Source organism: Podarcis tiliguerta (genome assembly GCF_965153285.1).
Source record: "Podarcis tiliguerta genome assembly, chromosome: 6".
NCBI classification, from domain to species: Eukaryota; Metazoa; Chordata; class Lepidosauria; order Squamata; family Lacertidae; genus Podarcis; species Podarcis tiliguerta.
Window position 1 is genome coordinate 14,785,034 of NC_139539.1, and position 21,081 is coordinate 14,806,114.

At 49.4% G+C, this 21,081-nt stretch overlaps 2 protein-coding genes across 2 annotated transcripts in view; both read right to left on the reverse strand.

The window, feature by feature from the left end:
• The window catches only part of RBM38 (RNA binding motif protein 38), a 39,624-nt gene extending 32,990 nt beyond the window's left edge, over window positions 1-6,634 (reverse strand). Inside the window, exons 1-2 of the mRNA XM_083447137.1 lie at window positions 5,993-6,634; window positions 1,069-1,192 (exon numbers count right to left, since the gene is read on the reverse strand). Of these exons, the coding sequence (XP_083303263.1) occupies window positions 1,069-1,192; window positions 5,993-6,160 (292 nt within the window). The 5' untranslated portion in view covers window positions 6,161-6,634. The remainder of the gene's footprint in view (window positions 1-1,068; window positions 1,193-5,992) is intronic.
• A 6,786-nt stretch (window positions 6,635-13,420) lies between these two features.
• On the reverse strand, window positions 13,421-17,561 carry LOC310680359 (uncharacterized protein). The gene is made up of 3 exons (XM_083446997.1): window positions 17,205-17,561; window positions 16,988-17,045; window positions 13,421-14,706 (listed from the first exon to the last, which is right to left on the reverse strand). The coding sequence occupies exons 1-3, from the start codon at window positions 17,337-17,339 to the stop codon at window positions 13,535-13,537; spliced, it is 1,365 nt and encodes a 454-aa protein (XP_083303123.1). The 5' UTR covers window positions 17,340-17,561; the 3' UTR covers window positions 13,421-13,534.
• Between the last annotated feature and the right edge of the window lie 3,520 nt (window positions 17,562-21,081).

A 21,081-nucleotide genomic window follows, 5' to 3' on the forward strand; every position in this document is an offset into this window, starting at 1 on the left:
CAAATGAAGCAATCCAGGGCTTCAGCTGTAGTTGCCTGTCCTAAAAAGCATGCAGAACTTTCCAAAGATTATGAACAAAAAAAAATTAGAGGCCCCATTGGCGAAAGCGCGCCTTGGGTTACAACCTGTTTTGGTTTACAAACGGACCTCTGGAACGGATTATGGTTGTAAACCAAGGTACCACTGTACTCTGCAAGTTTTGAGCATAGCATATGCATATTTCATCCCCCACTTTCTTCTTTAGAAAGTGCGTCTCCACCCCCATCCTTCTACCCGGACACTGAGGTCCAGCATCGAGGGCCTTCTGGCGGTTCCCTCGCTGTGAGAAGCCAAGTTACAGGGAACCAGGCAGAGGGCCTTCTAGGTAGTGGCACCCGCCTGTGGAATGCCCTCCCTCCAGTTGTCAAAGAGAACAACAACTACCAGACTTTTAGAAGACATCTGAAGGCAGTCCTGTTTAGGGAAGCTTTTAATGTTTGATGGACTACTGTATTTTAATATTTTGTTGGAAGCCGTCCAGGGTGGCTGGGGAAACCCAGCCAGATGGGCAGGTTATAAATAAAATAATAATAATAATAATAATAATAATAATAATAATAATAATATTTAGCCTCAGCTACAGTTTGCCAGATGTGGACATCATGGTAAACTAGGGTTAGAACAAACCAGGAAGGGGAAATGCATACACAAGAAGGGGAGGGCCTGCACATGTCCCTTGACCACGACTGTCTAAAAAACACACGGTCCCTGTTCCTTGGGAACTGGAGCATGCATAGTTGCATGGTTTCTCTGCTCCAGCTCCTGCAGCACTTGCCAAGAGATTGTCAGTGGCGTTGAAAACTCCATTCTTGGCAGCAGAAACAAATCGCACAAAATAAGCTCAGCATGCAGAGTTTATTTGGATGGCGGAATGAGCTTCCTGGGTGCAGAAAACACACAGCTTTATTTTTATTGTCCTATTCAAACCCAGAAAGATATTGAGCCAATTTAGAGAGAGAGAGAGAGAGAGAGAGAGAGAGAGAGAGAATGAGAGGCAAGAGAGAGGGGAGCGGGGGCAGTTTGTCTCACCAGTTTGAATACTCCTTGGTTTTGCTCCCAGATAGGCAAGGTTGACGTTTGCTTTCCGGCCGTCAATGATGGGGTTGGGATCCTTGCAAGCCCTTTCGGCCGCAGATCTATCAGCCATGGTCACCTGGAAAGAAGCAGGCAGACTGTGTTTGTAAGAGACCTGGAACAACACCAAGTGAGTGTTTTTCCTCTCCTCCTTTCTAGCAAGCACTTCCACACAACAAAGTTAAGAAGGCTCCTTGAATCTCACTTGAAAAGCTGTTAAGAGGGGATAATCCGTTATGTAGCTCTGGAGAGAGGAAGCCTCATCTCCACCTATACCCCCCTTTGTTTCCTGTTTTGACATCACAAGTAAAAAAGACCAGGCTGGCTGAATAACAGGCAGCCAAGCAGAGGCGGAGGCAGGCGAAGATGCCGTTTTAAGATTCAAGATCCCTTGAACTCCGGTACACTCACGGAGGCAGCTTTATGGCTGAAGTACCTTCCAAGCACTGTAAAGTTTGCCCTTCAGAACGTGATTTACAATGGAAAAGCCAGCAGTAGATGGAAGCATCCCAAAGCAAAAGAGCACTCCAGGGAGAATGCTATAAACTGCAGGCAGATAAGTTCAGAGTAGCTACTATTTTTGTTTCCTCTTTTTTAAAAACAACAACACATTGCGCCCCCTCCCCCCACCGGCACTGGAAGGGAATATCAGGTGGTAGCTTTTCCTTTTCTTCTCACCACAAAGCAAACAGAAACCCAAGCAGCGCAGCCCCACCTAACCAGCAGCAAGAACAGCACAAAAATGAACAGCTTCCCCTTTTTGAAAGGGTGGAATTGCATTACTGAAGCTTGAGAAGGCAGGAGACACTCCTGTCTGCACACCGTTAACAAGTCTGTAGGGTTTATTTCAATGCATGACAAAACTACTAAACGCAAAGTTATCTCCAGGGGAAACTGAACATGCTTCGTATATGTAGATCATGCAAATTCTATTTTGAAGACTCCAGCTAAATGTGACATTCCTACATAACTGGAAATAATTGTCATGGTTGGGATGCAACACTAAACTCTGGCTTAAAAAAGGTAAAGGTACCCCTGCCAGTACGGGCCAGTCGTGACCGACTCTAGGGTTGCGCGCTCATCTCGCTCAAGAGGCCGGGAGCCGGCGCCGTCCGAAGACACTTCCGGGTCATGTGGCCAGCGTGACGAAGCTGCAACTGGCGAGCCAGCACCAGCGCAGCACACGGAAACACCGTTTACTTTCCCGCTATAAAGTGGTACCTATTTATCTACTTGCACTTAGGGGTGCTTTCGAACTGCTAGGTGGGCAAGAGCTGGGACCGAAAGATGGGAGCTCACCCCGCCGCGGGGATTCGAACCGCCGACCTTGCGATCAGCAAGTCCTAGGCACTGAGGTTTTACCCACAGCGCCACCCGCGTCCCAAACTCTGGCTTAGTGTTACATAAAAGAACCTTGGGTTTGTCAGCTCCCCACACCAAACTCTCGAGTGCAGGTACCGAGATCAGAAGCTCTTTGCTTCCATTTTCAACTGTGATTTAACATTAGGCACAACCCCGTAAACTGTGGTTAGTCTTAACTGTGGTTTATTGCAACAAGTCAACTTCACAAACCATATCTGAATCTGGCTTGTTACCATAAACCATAGCTAAGACTGGCCACAGTTGTCTCGGCTTTGACATAATGCTAAGAATATAATGCATAAAATCATTCCTGGGCTGCACAAGTTCATTGACTTTTTATTCTAATGATAAAAATGCAAAGCAGCTGGGAGGCGGTGGTGAAAATGTCCTGCTGAGATGCATCCTCAAGATGCCCAACAGTGAAGTGCAAGGTCAATTATTGGTTAGAGAAAGCCTCCTGTCGCTTCCAACAAGAATCCTCTTTAAGAAGAAATTTAAGAACCTGGGAAAGGAAACGGTAGAGATCCTAGGCGCAATCCTCAGCTTCTCTGGGTAAGACTACGAAAGCATCTGCTGAAGAACTTGCGAGAACAGATGCCAGCCTGTGTACAATGGGCAAGAGGAATCAACTAGGCAGCTTCCCATGTCCCTAATGCAAGACGAGTTCTCAAAGCAGCCCATCAGATGCCTCTGGGAAGCTCACAAGCAGGACTGCAGGGCAACTGTACTCTCCACCACAACCAGCGTTTAGAAGCATCCCACCTCTGATCCTGGAGATAGCACAGGTAAAAGGTAAATGGCTCCTGGACAGTTAAATCCAGTCAAAGGTGACTATGGGGTGCAGTGCTCTCATCTTGCTTTCAGGCCGAGGGAGCTGGCATTTGTCCACAGACAGCTTTCCGGGTCATGTGGCCAGCATGACGAAACCGCTTCTGGCACAACGGGACACCGTGACGGAAGCCAGAGCGCACGGAAATGCCATTTACCTTCCCACCAGACTGGTACCTATTTATCTACTTGCACTGGCGTGCTTCAGAACTGCTAGGTGGGCAGAAGCTGGAACAGAGCAACGGGAACTCACCCCGTTGAGCGGATTCGAACCACCAACCTTCCAATCAGCAAGCCCAAGAGGCTCAATGGTTCAGGGACGTGGGCGGTGCTATGGAGATAGCGTACAGCCACCATGACTGGTTCTTCTCCATACCTCTACAAATTTGTCTAATCCCCTTTTAAAGCTATCCCTGCATTTTGTGGCAGCAGCTTCCACTTAAGCGGCGCCTGCAACAAAGCATTGCAGCACAGTTCTGGTCAGCCATGCCTTTTTCCACACCCACCCACCCAATAGATGCTCAGGCCTTACTGAGATGTTCTAGAGAGGCTACTCCTCCCCCACCCACCCCGAAAATTGTGTGTGTGCATGCCCATTTAAATTTTCTTTTCTGCACTTCTGCCAAGCTCTGGACTCTCCGCAACTTGCCAACACCTTGTGTGTGTGTGTTGCTGTGTGAATATCCCTATTCGGATAATTGAGTTTGCTATTCACCTCTCCCAGCTCCTGCACTTAGCATGCAATCCCTTCAGAGGTCTGGAAGGCAGAGAGAAGATGCAATTTCCTCCATCTCCTCACCCAGCAACTGTCTTTGAAAAATTGTTGGAAGACATCCGTAGGAACTGCAAAAAGGAGCCCATGTGATACTCCAAATCCACCACAGCATGAGCAGTGTGGGAGTATTTGGAAGAGGGGGAGGGGAACGTGACAGGGTAATATTCCCACCCCGATTTTTGTGAACAACACAACAAGGATCAAAGGCAGTGGGGCAGCAGTACACTGGGATACAAAACCATTTCCCCCCCACACAGAGTTGAGTAGCCTTCATCTGACAGGGTGAGGGAAAAAGTACCAGGCTAAGTGTTGCAGTTCTATACCGATTAGAAGTCACGAAGTCAGAAAGCAGCAGGAAGTAACGCAACCTGCAAAAACCTCTGCTCACGCAATACCCCCTGCAACTGTTAAGCCCGATTCCTTTTCCAAGAGACACCCTCCACTTCCGGACCCGCACGGCACTTCTGCCACTCTGCTGCAAATTCCCTACGGATCAGGACCACCGTAGAACCACTGGAACGAATTCCTTGATGGGAGACAATTTCGGAGGTCGCCCCACTCCCCACACCCAGTATGAAAGGATGAGGGAGACAACACAAGACACACACACACACGGAAGAGATGCCGTAAATGCTACAGCAAAGAGTTCGTGCGACCCACAACCCCATTTCCCCAGAAACACACTGAGCGGATAATCCAAGCAGAGTCTCCACCTCCCAGCTATATATCTGCAAGGAGTCTCTTCTCCTTTACCAAATACACTGTTTTTACTATTACAGTACTGTTAACAACGACATACCCCACAAGTGCACACAAACGCCAATTAAGCAGAACACTTCACTTCAATGCAAAGAGCTCTCCAGGCCCTTTGGAACCTAGTTTTCAGCTCTGCAGAGTAATCTTGGACACCCCAACTCCAAGGACCATTCTAGAAGCAACAGCCAATTGCTTCCATCTCTTCCTCTAGGAGTGACTACCCACTTTCTGTTCCCTCCACCCACACAGCACCCCAACTCTAAGCTACCAGACTCCCAAACCACCTTTGGAACCAACGAAGTCCCTCTAGATGTGGCTCCTCCAGTTCCATAAGCCAGAAGAAGCAGTTGCAGGTCTGTGGGCTCCCACCCTAAGCCATCAAATTGCACCCCACCTCCTTAATCCCCCCTCCCCTTATTTCCTTGCAAGTTTATATAACAGAGGGGCATCAAACTCAACATGCTCTAGAGTCTGGAAACGAAGCCTGGTGAGGAATGGTTGAAGGAGCTGGATATGCTTAGCCTGAGATTAAGAGGAGATGCAATAGCCATCTTCAATCATGGAAAGGGCTGTCACATAGGGAACAGGCCTGGGGGGTAGGACCCAAACCGATGGATTCAAGTTACAGGAAAGGAGATTCTAACTAAACATCAGGAAGAACTTTCTGACAAAGAGCTGTCTGACAGTGGAATGGAGGTTGTGGACTCTCCTTCCTTGGAGGATTTTAAGCAGAGGGTGGGTGGCATCTGTCATGCTTTAGTTGAGATTCCTACATTGCAGGGGGCTGGACTAGATGGCCCTCGGGGTCCCTTTCAGCTCTACAATTCTATTACTATTTCATTCAATATAGACTGGTTATGGCTCAAAGGGATCACCAAGTTGGAGAAAGAGGGAGTTAAAAAAATACTGTACGGTTTCCCCACGGCCCGTCTCCCTTTTCGGCCGTTGAAATGTTAACCTTTCCACGCAGGCTTAAGGCAGAAAACGGAAGGCTCCTATTGCAGGTGAGCGCCCCGACGTGTCGACTACTCAGAATTCATTGGCAAGACCTGCAAGAGGCGGGGTGGCGAGGTCCTTTGGCGTGGTGCCCCGACGCCAGGTGACGAGAACAGCCCCTCCCAGCAAGCGGCCCCCCCCGGCCCCCAAATCCGCACTTACGAAGCCATATCCCCGGGATTTTCCCGTCTGCCGGTCCGTGATGACGACGGCTTCCTCGATGTCGCCGAACACCTCGAAGTACTTCCTCAGCGAGGAGTCCGTGGTGTGGTAGGGCAGCCCCCCGACGAAGATCTTCGTGAAGGTAGTGTCCTTCTGCACCGTGTGCATGGCGCCGGAGCAGCCCCGACGGCGATGGCCGCAGCTGCTAGTTGGAGAGCAGGAGGAGAAGGGCGACGAGGACGAGGAGGGCGGCGGAGAGTGGGAGAGGCTGGAATAAGCATCCAAAAGGAGGAAAGGGCGAGACGAGGCGCGAGGAAAGACGTCCAGGGTGGAAGGAAGGACCGCCTAGGTCACCGCGCGACCCAGCGAGCGGTCCACGGGCGAGGAGGAGCAGGAGGAGGAAGGAGGAGAAGACCGGGGGAGCCCGCTCCCCCGAGCAACAGCGACTCAGCGACCACAGGAGCAGCAGCTCCGCGCCCCATGCAGCAGTTCCAGCGGCTAAAGCAACCGCAGCATCGACGGCAGGGGGCAAAGAGAGCGCTCCGCCTTCCCAAAGCGCTGCCAGCCCCCCGCCCCGTCGAGCAGCAGCAGCACGACCTCTCGCCTGGAGCCGCGGAGCGTGAAAGTGCTCCCCAGCGCTCGCGCGCCTTTGTACCCATCCTTCCCTCTCCGCCCCTTCCAAGGCCGGGCTCCAGCCACGCCTCCCCGCCGCCGGGTCGGGGGAAACGTCGAGCCTGGCCGGCCGCAGAGGCCCCTGGGCTTCGTAGTTCTTCGCCGCCGACGCCTCGTCCGTTGGGGCGGCGCAAAAACGAGGACGGCGACGCGGACTTTCGAGGCGTTTCGAAGCCCGATCGTGCAATCCCGTGGGGTCTGGGAATAAGTCGCGCGGAGCTCGTTGTCGAGGCTTACTTCTGAGTAGACGGGATCGCACGTGGTAGCAAGACCTGTCTCTCGGCAGAAGCGTCCGTGGACTACCGGAGCCGGAGCCTATTTCTGCTTAGATGAATGGAGTCCTGTGGAGAATATTGCTTTTTGATTTTAAAAACTTAAATTCCACCTTCCCACTTACAAAATTCCCAAGCCGTCTTTTAATACATACATTTTAAAAAAAGTACTAAAGGTCTTTAACTCCAAAGTAGCCCCAAAACTCCTGTATGGCATTCCATTATGGATTGGTGCAGTTAACCAGTCGTTGGGTCGCATCCAATCCAAATTTCAGCGCAAAATCCTGGGGCTGCCAAATTGTGTGCCATATGCAGCCATGTGTCTGGAAACTGGACAAAGGCTGCTGGAAACCAAAATGTGGCTCACCGCTATAAAATTCTGGCTCTGCCTCTGATCTGTCATCTTTAACTTTCCACACGCTGGCAGAATCCCACCACTCCAAATGGCTAGCTTGCACTGAGAGCAAAATCAGAACCTGTTGCCTATCACTCGAGTCGCTGCTTATGCTCCCACAGAAGCATTCCAGAAAATCAAGTGTAGAATCCTAGAGAGTGAATTCCAAAACCCTTTGCAGTGCAGCCAAAGAATACAGGAGATGCAAACAAAAAGCAGTGATTCAAATATTATACAGTGGTAACTCAGAAGTTGAACAGAATCCGTTCTGGAAGTCCGTTTGACTTCCAAAACGTTCAGAAACCAAAGCGCGGCTTCTGATAGGTTGCAGGACGCTCCTGCAGCCAATCAGAAGCTGCGGAAGTCACATTGGATGTTCGGGTTCCAAAGAACATTCACAAACCAGAACACTCGCTTCCCGGTTTGTGGCATTTGGGAGCCAAAACGTTTGACTCACAAGGCGTTCAGGGTCCCAGGTACGACTGTACTGCCAGAAGGTGAACATAAGCCTATCAAAATTAAGCCCAACGTAATAAACACACCTGAATTAAATTCTCAAAGCCCATTGAAACAACATGTTTTGCCTAGAGGCTAAAGTGAGTGTGGGGTACCTGTGGCCCTCCAGTTGTTGCTAGGCTACAACCATCCCTGACCTTTAGTCCCCCAGGCCCTGCCCGGGGTTGATGGGAGTTGGAGTCCAATGTCTGAAAAGCATCAGTATTTAGCTAAACCTGGTCTTAGATACAACAAAGAAGAGGCCAGGTAAGTCAACTTGTGGGAGAGCATCTCAGCTGATGTGCAACCACAGAAAAGGCTGTTTTCCTAGTAGCCACTTGCCCACTGGCTGTCAGAGAACAGAGAACTGAACTGGCCAAGTAACCAACTATGTGTACGTTGCACCAAACGTGTAGTTTCTCATGACGAGCGCATCAGCGCACCTCTCCCCTCCCATGCTTCTGTTGGATTTGCAGAATACAAGTTTAATCTAAAAGGTAAAGGTAAAGGTACCCCTGCCCGTACGGGCCAGTCTTGACAGACTCTAGGGTTGTGCGCCCATCTCACTCAAGAGGCCGGGGGCCAGCGCTGTCCGGAGACACTTCCGGGTCACGTGGCCAGCGTGACATCGCTGCTCTGGCGAGCCAGAGCCGCACACGGAAACGCCGTTTACCTTCCCGCTAGTAAGCGGTCCCTATTTATCTACTTGCACCCGGGAGTGCTTTCGAACTGCTAGGTTGGCAGGCGCTGGGACCGAACAGCGGGAGCGCACCCCGCCGCGGGGATTCGAACCGCCGACCTTTTGATCGGCAAGCCCTAGGCGCTGAGGCTTTTACCCACAGCGCCACCCGCGTCCCCTAATCTACTTGTTAGTTAACCACTAAATTCAACACTTAGGTTATGAGATAGCTGAAAGATATCTCCCTGTTGAGAAGCAGTGTACCCACGCAACACCACCCCCTGGGAAACCAACAGCAGAAGAGGGTTGTTGCCGTCATGCTCTGTTTGTAAGATTCCCAGAAGCATTTGGTTAGCCGCTGGGAATTTGTGGGAGCAAATGCCATAGTTTAACAACGTGCTATGTGCTGTGTGAAGTTCTTTCTTGAATTTTCCAACATTCAGCATCATTGGATGGTCCTGGGTATTCGGTGCCTTGGCAGAAAGATGGGATTTAAATATAGTAAGTAAATATAGTATATAGAGAGGGAGGAAAACACTTTACTCACTTTCTCAACTCCATACACAATCTTTTACACCTCTGTAATGCCCCCTTATGGGACACGGGTGGCGCTGTGGGTTAAACCACAGAGCCTAGGACTTGCCAATCAGAAGGTCGGCGGTTCGAATCCCTGTGACGGGGTGAGCTCCCATTGCTCGGTCCCAGCTCCTGTCAACCTAGAAGTTCAAAAGCACATCAAAGTGCAAGTAGATAAATAGGTACCACTCCAGCGGGAAGGTAAACGGTGTTTCCATGTGCTGCTCTGGTTCGCCAGAAGCGGCTTAGTCATGCTGGCCACATGACCCGGAAGCTGTACGCCGGCTCCCTTGGGCAATAAAGCAAGATGAACGCGCAAACCCAGAGTCAGCCATGAGTGGACCTAATGGTCAGGGGTCCCTTTACTAATGCCCCCTTGCAGCTATTTCCCCCCCTAGAATATAAGATTTAAATGTTGTTACTTTTCCAGCTCCTTGTTCATTTTGGTAGCCTATTTCTGAACTTTTTCCAGATCTAAAATATCCTTTCCCTAATGATCCCTAACATTGAGTTCACCCCTTTTCACAGCTTCCACACAGTGGATCCCTATCTTCACTGAGCTATCCACAATAATCCCAAGGTTTTGTTCCTGGCCAGTCATCTCCAGTTCAGACGCCTTGATCGTATATGTGAAACTAAGTGTTTTTTGTTTTGTTTGCTTTTTTGCTTTTGCACCAACATGCATCACTGTTACAGCTGAACTGAACAGTGTTAAGCCTGCCGGTTCTGCTTCCCACTGAAACTACATCCCCCAGCAGGCAGTGCGGGAGCCTCTTCCTCCTCCCCTCCCCACCCTGGAGAATATTGCCGCTCGTTGCAAACGGACGGTCGATTTGCATAGGGGTGGCGAGAGGCGGCAGAAAGGAGCGCTGGATTTGACTAAGAAATGCAAGTTTGCAAAGCAAATCTTTGTGTCGAGAAGCCCGCCAGAGAAAGCCGCCTAACAGCGCGCGCGCCTGTTTTTTAAATGTTGAACTTTGCAGGAATCCCGATTGCAAATAATTGCAACTTCTGGCAAGCGCTGGCATTTGGAGAAGGTCATCGGGCGGGGAGCCTCCGTCCCTCCTTGGTTTTAATGCGTTTTGTGGCCGCAGATGTTTACGAAGCTGCGCCTTTGGGAAGAGGAAGGAAAGAGCAAACACTTAAATAAAAAATCATGCACATACGAGCCGGCTCCTAGGAGGTGTGGGGGCTTCGGCCCCCTACAAAAAAATTAGTTGCTCTCTGCGGGCGATACTTTTTTATTAGTATTAAATCGGTATACCACCCTTGATCTGAAGATCATGGTGATTCACAACATAAAAATACAGTACAAAATAAAAACAGAAAATATGTAACAAAACAAACAAAAAACAAATCAATAAGCCCCTTCCACAAGCACATTTAAAAGGTAATAATATCACCCAAAGGCTTGATTATAAAGGAATGTTTTTGCCTGGTGCCTCCCTGGGGAGAGCATTCCACAAACAGGGTGCCAATGCAGAAAAGGCCTGTTCTCGTGTTGCCACACTCGACCTCTCGAGGAAGCGCACAAAGAAGGGTCTCGTATGATCTCAGTCCGCTTATAAGGGGAGAGGCAGTCCTTGAGGTATTGCGGTCCTGAGCTTTTTAAGGCTTTATAAGTCAAAACCAGCACTTTGAATTGGGCCCAGTTATTAATCAGTTGTGCCAGGATCAGTCTTGTCCTGATGAACAACCTGGCCACCAAATTCTGTGCCGGTTAAAGTTTCCAACTCGTCTTCAGAGGCAATCCTACATACAATGCATTGCAATAATCTAACCTAGAGGTTACCAGAGCATAGACAACAGTAGTTAGGGGTGCAGCTGGGCCACCAGCCAAAGCTGGTGGAAGGCCCTCCGTGTTACTGAGGCCACCAGAGCCTCAAGTGACAAGCAAAGCATCCAAAAGTACCCACAAGCTCTATACCTGCTCCTTCAGAGGGAGTGTAACCCCATCAAGAACAGGCAACCTGTTAGATGGACCAAAATAAGGACCCGTCTGCACTATATATTTACAGCAGTATCATACCACTTTATGCAATCCTGGGAGCTGTAGTTTGTTAAGGGTTCTGAAAGCTGTTAGGAAACTCTTTCCCCTTCACAGAGCTACAATTCCAAGAATTGCCTGGAAAGAAGGATTGATTGTGAGGTTATCCTGCAAGTTGTAGTTCTGTGAGGGGAATTGGGGCCTCCTACTCTTAGTGTCCCTCCCTCATCTACTGACAGTGTAAAGGTAAAGGGACCCCTGACCATTAGGTCCAGTCGTGACTGACTCTGGGGTTGCGGCGCTCATCTCGCTTTATTGGCCGAGGGAGCAGCTTCTGGGTCATGTGGCCAGCATGACTATGCCGCTTCTGGTGAACCAGAGCAGCGCACAGAAACGCTGTTTACCTTCCCGCCGGAGCAGTGCCTATTTATATACTTGCACTTTGACGTGCTTTCGAACTGCTAGGTTGGCAGGAGCAGGGACCGAGCAATGGGAGCTCACCCCATCGCGGGGATTCGAACCGCCGACCTTCTGATTGGCAAGTCCTAGGCGCTGTGCGTCCCCTGATAGTATAGATCAGGCCAAAAATAGGATAGTCAGACTCCCCCCCCCCCGCTTGGACATGAGTTAAACCTGGGACAGATGTTTTGCTGCCTGAGGCAAAGACAATATGGTCTTCCCCACCACCACTGCCTGTGTATCGAAACCCAACCAGGTTGGCAACTGAATTTTACATCATCTTCCACCTCACAGTAGGCTGCCTTAAAGCCTTGCAGAGAAGACCACATGGTATACAGAGTTGTGTTTGGCAACGCCTCATTACTGCTCTGCACCTCTCAGCATCCACCCCCAAATTAAGGTGGCTGCCACAATCTGCCTAATGGTAGGACCAGACCAAAACACTTTTTTTTTTTTTTTGCTTGTTACCTGAGCCTATAGTGGGGTGCCTGCATTCCATGGAATAAAACCCCAATTCCAGGGCAGCTATTAAGCTCTCGAGTTGTCGGGCTGGGGATAGAAAAGGCATCTCTTTTGGACTGTGGCTTGTAGACTGTAGCCTCCATCCGCTCTCCGAAAGCTTGTACAGTACTGTGGGAATAGTTAGGCTTGTTGGCTTTGCTAATGCCAAATCTGGATGCTTGCCACCCTTCGAGGCTGTGAAGCATCCTGGGAGGAGATGCCCTAAATCCTTTTTCGTTTGTAGCAGTGATCATGCTGTATCCAAAGGTCTCTTCCTTTGTCTCTGCATTTTCCGATTACCCTGAACGCACTGTGGCCTTTTAGATCTCAGCGCTGCTGCTATAAATAATGAGCCTCTTTTTAAAACACAAACACGCACACACATTGTGGTTAGTGAATTATGAGAGCAGAAAAAGTTCATAATCTTGCCTTTGCTCAGCCGCGCTTCTTCTGAATAACCTTTTATGAATATCTGGGTATATACTGTATATGCATGTATGGAAATATAACTGATTATACTCTTTGTGTTATACTATCTCCTTTTCGTACTATGATTCTATGACTCAGAACAAAATATTTAACAGCTCTAAGCCTATATGTAACCTTTAGAAGACATCTGAAGGTAACCCTGTACAGTGGTACCTCTGGTTATGTACTTAATTTGTTCCGGAGGTCCGTTCTTAACCTGAAACTGTTCTTAACCTGAGTTACCACTTTAGCTAATGGGGCCTCCCGCTGCTGCTGCACCGCCACCACGCGATTTCTGTTCTCCTCCTGAAGCAAAATTCTTAACCCGAGGTACTATTTCTGGGTTAGCGGAGTCTGTAACCTGAAGCGTCTGTAACCCAAGGTACTACTGTATAGGGAAGCTTTTTAATGTTTAATGCTTTATTATGTTTTTATATACAGTGGTATCTTGGTTCTCGAACTTAATCCATTCTGGGAGTCCGTTCGACTCCCGAAACCATTCGAAAACCAAGGTGTGGCTTCTGATTGGCTGCAGGAGCTTCCTGCACTCAAGTGGAAGCCGGGTCGGACATTCGGCTTCTGAAAAACATTTGTGAACCGGAACACTCACTTCCGGGCTTGCGGCGTTTGGGAACCGATTTGTTCGGAAGCCAAGCTGTTCGAGTACCAAGATACCACTGTATATTGGAAGCCACCCAGAGTGCCTGGGGCTAGCTAGTCAGATGGGTGGAGTACAAATAAAAATTGTTGTTGTGTTGTTGTTGTATTCCCATGCTTCACTTTGCTGCATGTTCTGTGTTTTGACACCTCTTCTGGGACCATACTATTCTGCCCTGTGTTTAGATCTAGGGAAAACGGCAATTTCTTTTACTTACTAACCAGTCGCAAACTCTGAGACACTTCCAATAATCCCCATACAGAAATGTTCATGCCTTGCCTTCAATTTTTATTGACCCGAGCACGCTCAAAGGGTATTCAACGAAACGGGAGAGGTTGCCGTTTGCTCCTTTCAGGAGCCCGTCCCCACTTAAAGGCGCCTTCAGCTGGCAATGGTGGGTGGTGTTGCATCGAGCCCTCCCCTCCCCCTGTCCGCCAAGAGAGGGGGATTGTGGGAGAAGGCTTCGTGGTGGCCCAGGCTGGCCCCACCGCTGCCTCCTGCCAGCTTCTCGTAGTCCGGATTCGGCTGCAGGGACCGCTGCTGGTGCTTCCTCTCCCAGATGCTCTTGCGCTGCTTGTGGGGGTCGCTGCCCCCCTGCCCTGCCGGTCCCTGGCTGGAACTGCCCCTGCTGTGGCTGAGAGACATCCTGGTGGCCAGAACATCCTTTCTGGAGATGCCTTGGGATGCGGAGAAGGGGTGGTTGGGCTGGTCGGGGTTGTGTTCCGGGCTGGGCAGCGGAGGGCTGACCAGGTAAACATACACCTCGGCCTGCTGCGCCGCGGGCAAACGCTGCTGCCACTCCGGCCCCAGGCGGTGCCGTGGCCCTCTTGGGGAATGCGGGTAGGGGTACTCCTCGCCGTTGAGGTGGGTCCTAGACGCCGCATCCGAAGCCAGGGCAGAGTACACCACCCGCCTAGGGCCCGGCAAGATGGGGCTGGGGATGAAATTTGTCTCGCTGGACTGGCGGTTGAAATGCTCATGGGGGGGTTCCGGGCAGCGGGGAGCAGGCTCCTCGGTGTTCATGCCCACCGAGTGCTGCAGGAACCTCTGCCCCTGGGCACCCTCCCTGGCGATGTCCGAGCTGTGCTGCTTGTCGCCGGTGGCTCTTTGGTGGCTCCGCGCGTGGGCCCCGCAGCGGGCCGAGCTGCTCGCGGCCTCGGCGGCACGCTGCGGGGGGCTGAAGTTGAAACGCACCCAGGAGGCGACGGACCCGGCGGGGCACGCCGGCTGGGGGGTTTCGGTGTCTGAGGGGTGGGAGCTGCATTGGCTGCTTCGACGGCGTTGCGGGCTCCTGCACCAACTGGCCTTCTTGTCGTCTGTGTCGTGGTGGCTGGACCACTCGCCGGAGTAGTAGGCCTTGCTCTTGCGGCCGCCCTGCGAGCAGCACGCTTTGGGCTCCTGCAGGCTGCTCATCTTCACCGTGACTTTGACGGGGTCCACGATGCAGCGGAAGCGCATGCTGGAGAGCTTCTTGCGGCCTCTGAGCAGCAGCGACTCCTTCCACAGTCTCTTGCTGCTGGAAAGGACCTTCATGGTCTTCAGAAGTTGGCCGCCTGAGGAAAAGGGAGGCGGAGATGTGTGAGGGTGGTTAGAACACTTGGGAGCATCACTAGGAGGAAAAGGAGGCTGCTTCCTGGTCGTTGCTTTAAAGTGCCTGTGTTTCTCAAATTTGGGTCCTCGGCTGTTGTTGGACTACAACTCCCATCATCCCTAACTAGCAGGGCCCGGGGTCCGGGATGATGGGAGTTGTGGTCCAACAACAGCTGGGAACCCAAGGTTGAGAAACACTGCATGGGTGAAGGACATGGCTCAGGGACCTAATGTGGCCCTCCAAACCGCTCTGTCTGGTCCTTAGGACTCTCATCAGCCATGCCTCCCCTCCCTAGGTCACAGCCTGCACCAGCCCTGCTTTGCACTCTCCTAAGTATGTGTCCTTGAACTCTGATAATGCTTCTTTTTTCTTTCTTCTGCCTGGAGTGTGTGTGAGATCGCGTGTAAACACTAGCCTGCTGCATAAAGGGTAATATTCACATTTCCGCTTTTGCTTCTGGACCCAGTCATGACTGACACGCAGCCCCCAGAAAGTTTACCAGAATGGAAAGCAGACTTCAGCCTGTAAAAGTGGACCTCACCCCCAATTTAAACTTTGTAAGTTAATTTACGGAATCCCATATCAAGCAAAGCCTGGTTCGCTTTCCTGAGCAGGCTGTTTGGTGGAACAAGCAAAGAAATGATAATGGAATAGGGGGAAGGGTCCCAAGGAGAGGGGTGGGGATGTCTCAGAAGTGAAGAGAATTTAAGAGCCCAATTCCCAGGACTCTTTGAGTGAAGCCATGGTAGTATACAACCATAACTTTGTGTCACGGACTAGCTGGATGACAAGGAGTGGTGGGAGGCACCAGTTGGGGAACCCCCTAAGGAAGCTTCATAGGAGGAAGGCTCAGAGGCCAGGGAGTGGTGGTGGGACACTGAGCACAGGTCGGAGGGAGGAGTGGTTGGATGCTGAGGAAGCAACAGGCTTTAGTGAGCAAGAGGAGCCAGGTGCAGAAAGGAGTTCAGACTCAGAAGATGAAGCAGAGGAGGAGGGAAAGGAGGCTGCAGAAGCATCCCAGGAGCTTTCTGGTCCTACTGTACTAAGCTCCTCTCCCCCCTTGTCTCCAAGGACAGGGAGGGCTATGTGTGTCACAGAATAAGTAGCACAGATTCCCTCCCCGTCCCCACCCCACATAATCTGAAGCTGCTTGGAAAACATCCAGCAGGGCAGGAGACTGAGAGGGAAACAGCAGGCGGAGACCTTCAGTCCTGTTGTATGGTGTTTCCTTGAATAAAGAGTTAACTTCTCTGCTCGTCTCTTGAGTGCTGACCTGCATCTGAACCAGTCCTAAAACTTTGTAGGGGAGGAAAGGGAAGGCTCCAGATTGAAGGGCACCCTTGGCAATATGCCCCCTGGTGACCCCCCCCCCCGTATATAGGTGACTGCCCCCACCCCGCTGTCCAAGCTATGGGCTAACCTGGTGATATTGGAAGGAAAGCTGTAAGCAGCCGTCTGAGCTTTCCCAAAAAGCTTTCATTGGGATAACTGTAGGGAATTTCAAGTGGCTGCTTGCTGACCCAGCTGCTCTGCTAGGGGTTCAGCATCAGTGGGCCTTGCCAGAGTGTTGGTTATGCAGGGCCTGAGTGCAGATCTGCGCAGGGGTACTCAACACAGATGAAAGGGACTACAATGCCCATCAGCCAGGATGCCCAATGGGAATGATGGGAGTTGTAGTCCGTAATGTTTTGGGGGTGGGGAGAACCACACTAGCTATCCCTGTGTGGTAAGACATTTCTTTATTCAGTCTCTCCTCACCACTCTTGCCCTCTTTCAGTTGTGCTAGCTAACGAATTATTAGCAATCGAGTCTTAGCTAACAGACTCCAACTTTCTAAGCATCCCAGAGTAATAAAACTGCACATTTACAAGTATCTTATTTCTCTTTCCAGTTTTCATTCTCTCTCTCTCTCTCTCTCTCTCACACACACACACACACACACACACTTCTTTGGCCTAAACACCAGGTTGTTTGGTATTGTTGGGAGGTTTGAGCACCCAAAGATACTCAAGCTTTTCCCACTTTTGACTGCTTCCTTGACTATTAACTTTCCCCCCTTGATATTTCTAGCTGTGTGGGTACCAGCAGATACTTTTCCAGTTTCAACACCGTGATTTCCATGGTCTGGGAGAAACAGAAGAGCTAGAAAACAGGACAGGAGCATAATCCTAAGAACTTGAGGGACCAAAGGAAACGGGATATCATCCTCATCATCACACACCTCTTTCTCATCTAAAACTTACCTTTTTTGAAGCAAGAGTCATGTATTTTCCGCATTAATGGAGAGATGCTAATCCAACCCTGGAGAGAAGAAAAAGGCAAATGTCATTGTACTGCTCAGCAGCCACTATTTAGTGGCTGTTCCGCTTTGCAAACCTTTTGTTGGAGTTAACCCTTGGTGCTTCCAACAGCACACCCAAGGACCCCTATAACGCCCTCCATTTTTGGCCCAGGGCTTACCAAGGAAATCAGTCTGACGGCATATTCCAGTAAAGCGAGAAGTCCCAGCACGATCAGGATGGTGGCTAGCAGCTTCTGGTGCGTCTCGCCGAAAGGGAGGCAGCTGCTGTAGACCTTGTCCCCTGGCACAGCCATAGCTGGAAGGCTGGGAGAAACCGGTAGCTGGAAGTCAGTGCAGCATCGTTCCACTCATCTCCCCCTTGCCCTGCTCCCTCCGCCGCAGCCAGAGCAAGCAGCCGCTGCAGCCGTGGTGGGTGGTGGAGGGTGCTCAGAGGGTTGCTAGAGCCGGTGTGTTAGCAGCACAGGCCTTTGTGACAAGAGTCCTGTGTCATGCCTTGCTCAAATGTGTGAGTCAGGTGAGGGATTGTCTTGGATGGACCAATCAGGAGCGATGCTTTTGAGGGTCACTGCAGTCAGTCAGGCCCTGGTCTATGCATTTTGACAATATGGATATTGTACCATTTCCTCTCTTTTTTAATTTTTTTTTTTATTGATTTTCAAAAATTCAAAACCAGACAAACAGACAAAAATACATACATCCTATTTAAATCTTGGTAACATTATTAAGTGACTTCCTCGAATCCCCTTGGTTTAATTTCTTTATATATCATTTTAACAGTTTTCCAAAATCGAATTCCTCAAAAAATTAACTTGATCACTTAACATCTTTCATTCTTTCAAATCTGACTTTAAACATCATAAATCTTATCCTTACATATTTGAATTCTAAGCCTATCTATTATTTGCAAGCTTTTCCAATTAAGTTATCTTAACATATTTAGCTAAATAATCTTTAAATTTCATCTATTCTTCCTGGTACTCCTCCTCCTTCTGGTCACGAACTCTTCCAGTCAGGTCGGCCAGCTCTGAAAAATCCATCATCTTCATCTGCCAATCTTCCACTGTTGGTACTTCCTGTATTTTCCAGTTCTTCGCTAACAAAATTCTTGCTGCAGATATTGTACAATTTTCAGCTCATTCTATAAATAAACAAACTATCAATCTAGCTCAGATGATAGACTGTCCGACTCTACATCGCAGAATTGTGGGTTCAAGCTCCACACTGGGCAAAAGATTTCCTGAACTGCAGGGCTTTGTATTAGATGGTTCTTAGGGTCCCTTCCAATTCTACAATTCTGTGATTCTATGAAACATAGCGATCGATACCCATTGGTTAAAATATAACGTGTGTCACCCTGAGTGCGGGAAATTGCAGTCAGAACTAGTAAGCTCAGCTCTTAAGAGGTCAAGACCATAGAGTGAGCTGTTTTCTCAGACTTACCTAAGTCAGGTCTCCTCATCATTCTCTCCCATGATGTGAAGTTGACCAGGCAACAAGCCCAGGCCTCGTCCTCTTAAGTATTTTTCTGTATTTGGTAACCCAGGAAGTTTCTGCATGTGTTCCTCTTGCTGAATCTGACCAAGAAATAATCTGACCTTTGGAGTTTGTAAGTAAAGCATTTAAACTTACTTAATGGTGTGGTCTGTTCATTGCGAGAGGGGTAGTGGCGGGTGGTGGTGGTGGCTGTAAGTGGACCAAATGGGATACTGTATTAAAAGGGTCTAACAGCCTATATTAGGGATGCGGGTGGCGCTGTGGGTAAAACCTCAGCGCCTAGGACTTGCCGATTGTATGGTTGGCGGTTCGAATCCCTGCGGCGGGGTGAGCTCCCGTCGTTCGGTCCCAGCTCCTGCCCACCTAGCAGTTCGAAAGCACCCTTAAGTGCAAGTAGATAAATAGGTACCGCTTTATAGCGGGAAGGTAAACGGCGTTTCGTGTGCTGCTCTGGTGCCGGTTCGCCAGAGCAGCTTCGTCACGCTGGCCACGTGACCCGGAAGTGTCTGTGGACAGCACTGGCTCCCGGCCTCTAGAGTGAGATGAGCGCACAACCCTAGAGTCTGTCAAGACTGGCCCGTATGGGCAGGGGTACAAAGAAAAAGAACAGCCTATATTCCTAACACTTCACTGTTGCACATTTTATGACTTTTAAACTCTGCTGGGGCTCTGTTACAGGGCTTTGGATCTAGGGATACAGCCAAATCTTTTATTAATTACCCCATATGGGTGATCTATATTTTCCCGCCACACTGTGCTCAGTGGAGGAAGAGGGGGAATTGCAAGGGTTGGGGATCAAGCCTGTGATTTTCTGCATGAGGCACATGTGTATCAGTCCCCATAAATACGGTGTTTTGTACATTACACAAAGGCCAACTGGCGTTTGCCTGTGAAGTGTCTTTATCATGTATTTTGTGCTTGTAAATAGCATTTTTACTTTGTGAACCGCCCTGAGGGGCGCTCTACCAATTTAATAAACAAATGCGTGCTCAAGAGTCAGTGCTAACCAACAATCGCTTCTGATGTCTTCTTGCACAATACATGTGTTGGCAAACACGTCTCTCTTGCATTCCATTTTCCATTGTTACACTTTAAAGATCTCAGGTGCCTGACGAAAGAAAAATGGAATTTGCGAAGTGGTTTTCCCGTGCACCCAGTGTCATAAGGGCAAGCGTGTTCCATGCGGATTGGAAACGCCAGCTGCGCAAACCTGTGCATGTTCCAAAATTTGTGATCTGCACCATCATGTCTGCAACCTCATTTGTTTAAGTCAGACAAAAGATGCAACAGCCGGCGTTGTTGGCTTCCTAAAGGGAGCACATTTTCTCCTACTGACTGATTAATTACTCGGTGAATGCATTCAGCTTGAAGAGACACTTTAATTATTCAGGGGCTGCATGGATGCTAATGTAGTGTGTGTGTGTGTGTCTTTTGAGTCTGCCGGATCTTGTCACGTGAAGCCAAGCCCCTGGCTTTTGTGTAGGCAAGGAAATGTTTCTGAAAGCTGCTTCCCTGGACCAGGTACCAGGCGAAAGTAATCCAACAGCTCTAGAGAGGAAGGGCTTTGCTTATTCTTCCCCTGCCTTTTGGGAACTTTGAAAGGAACAGCTGGTGTGGGCCTAAAACCCTCCTATGATATGTAAGAAAGTGCCTTAACTCTGTTCATCCTGGAGAAGCAGGCATGGGGGAGATGACATACTTTAGGGTGGAGAGATAAGATTTCCCTTCCAGATTTACTTATTTATGGTGTATAAATAACGGGTGAGTAGGCACGTCCGTTTTCATAGGGCTCGTGTTCCCAACAAATAACAGGGATCCTCCCTTAAAAATGTATTTCCCCCCCACTGGGACTGGTGGGTGGAAAGCATGGATACCAACAGTATTGTCATTATCATCATCATTAATAAAACTAAAATACTGTATACAGCCCTTTATCTGTAGATCTCAGGGCAGCTCATAGCAGCTGAAAAATGCAAGATTAAAAACTCAAAATACAAGAGACAAGAACAAAAGCATAGCAAACCAGCATTAATAATAATTTTATTATTTATACCCCCACCCTTCTGGCTGGGCTGCCTCAGCCAATCTAGGCAGCTTACAGCTTATATAAAAACATAATAAAGCATTAAACTTTAAAAAGTTCCCTGTACAGGGCCTCCTTCAGATGTCTTTTGAAGGTTGTAGAGTTACTTATCTGCTTGACATCTGATAGGAGCGTGTTCCACGTTTGAGAAGGCCCAATAACACGCCCTCCCTCAGTAGCCAAGGGCAAACTACAAGAAAGAAGATTCCACCTAAACATTAGGAAGAACTTCCTGACAGTAAGAGCTGTTCGACAGTGGAATTTGCTGCCAAGGAGTGTGGTGGAGTCTCCTTCTTTGGAGGTCTTTAAGCAGAGGCTTGACAACCATATGTCAGGAGTGCTCTGATGGTGTTTCCTGCTTGGCAAGGGACTCAATGGCCCTTGTGGTCTCTTCCAACTCTATGATTCTATGATTCTAAGTGTTTCTGCCCCTATGCTCATTGCTGACGAATTCTGTA

Coding starts and splice junctions, on each gene's coding strand:
- LOC310680359 (XM_083446997.1), bottom strand. CDS start 17,339: ATGGCTGTGCCAGGGGACAAGGTCTACAGCAGCTGCCTCCCTTTCGGC. Junction 17,046..17,204: donor CCGTCAGACTGATTTCCTTG/GTAAGCCCTGGG, acceptor TCTTCTCTCCAG/GGTTGGATTAGCATCTCTCC. Junction 14,707..16,987: donor TGACTCTTGCTTCAAAAAAG/GTAAGTTTTAGA, acceptor CCTTTTCCTCAG/GCGGCCAACTTCTGAAGACC.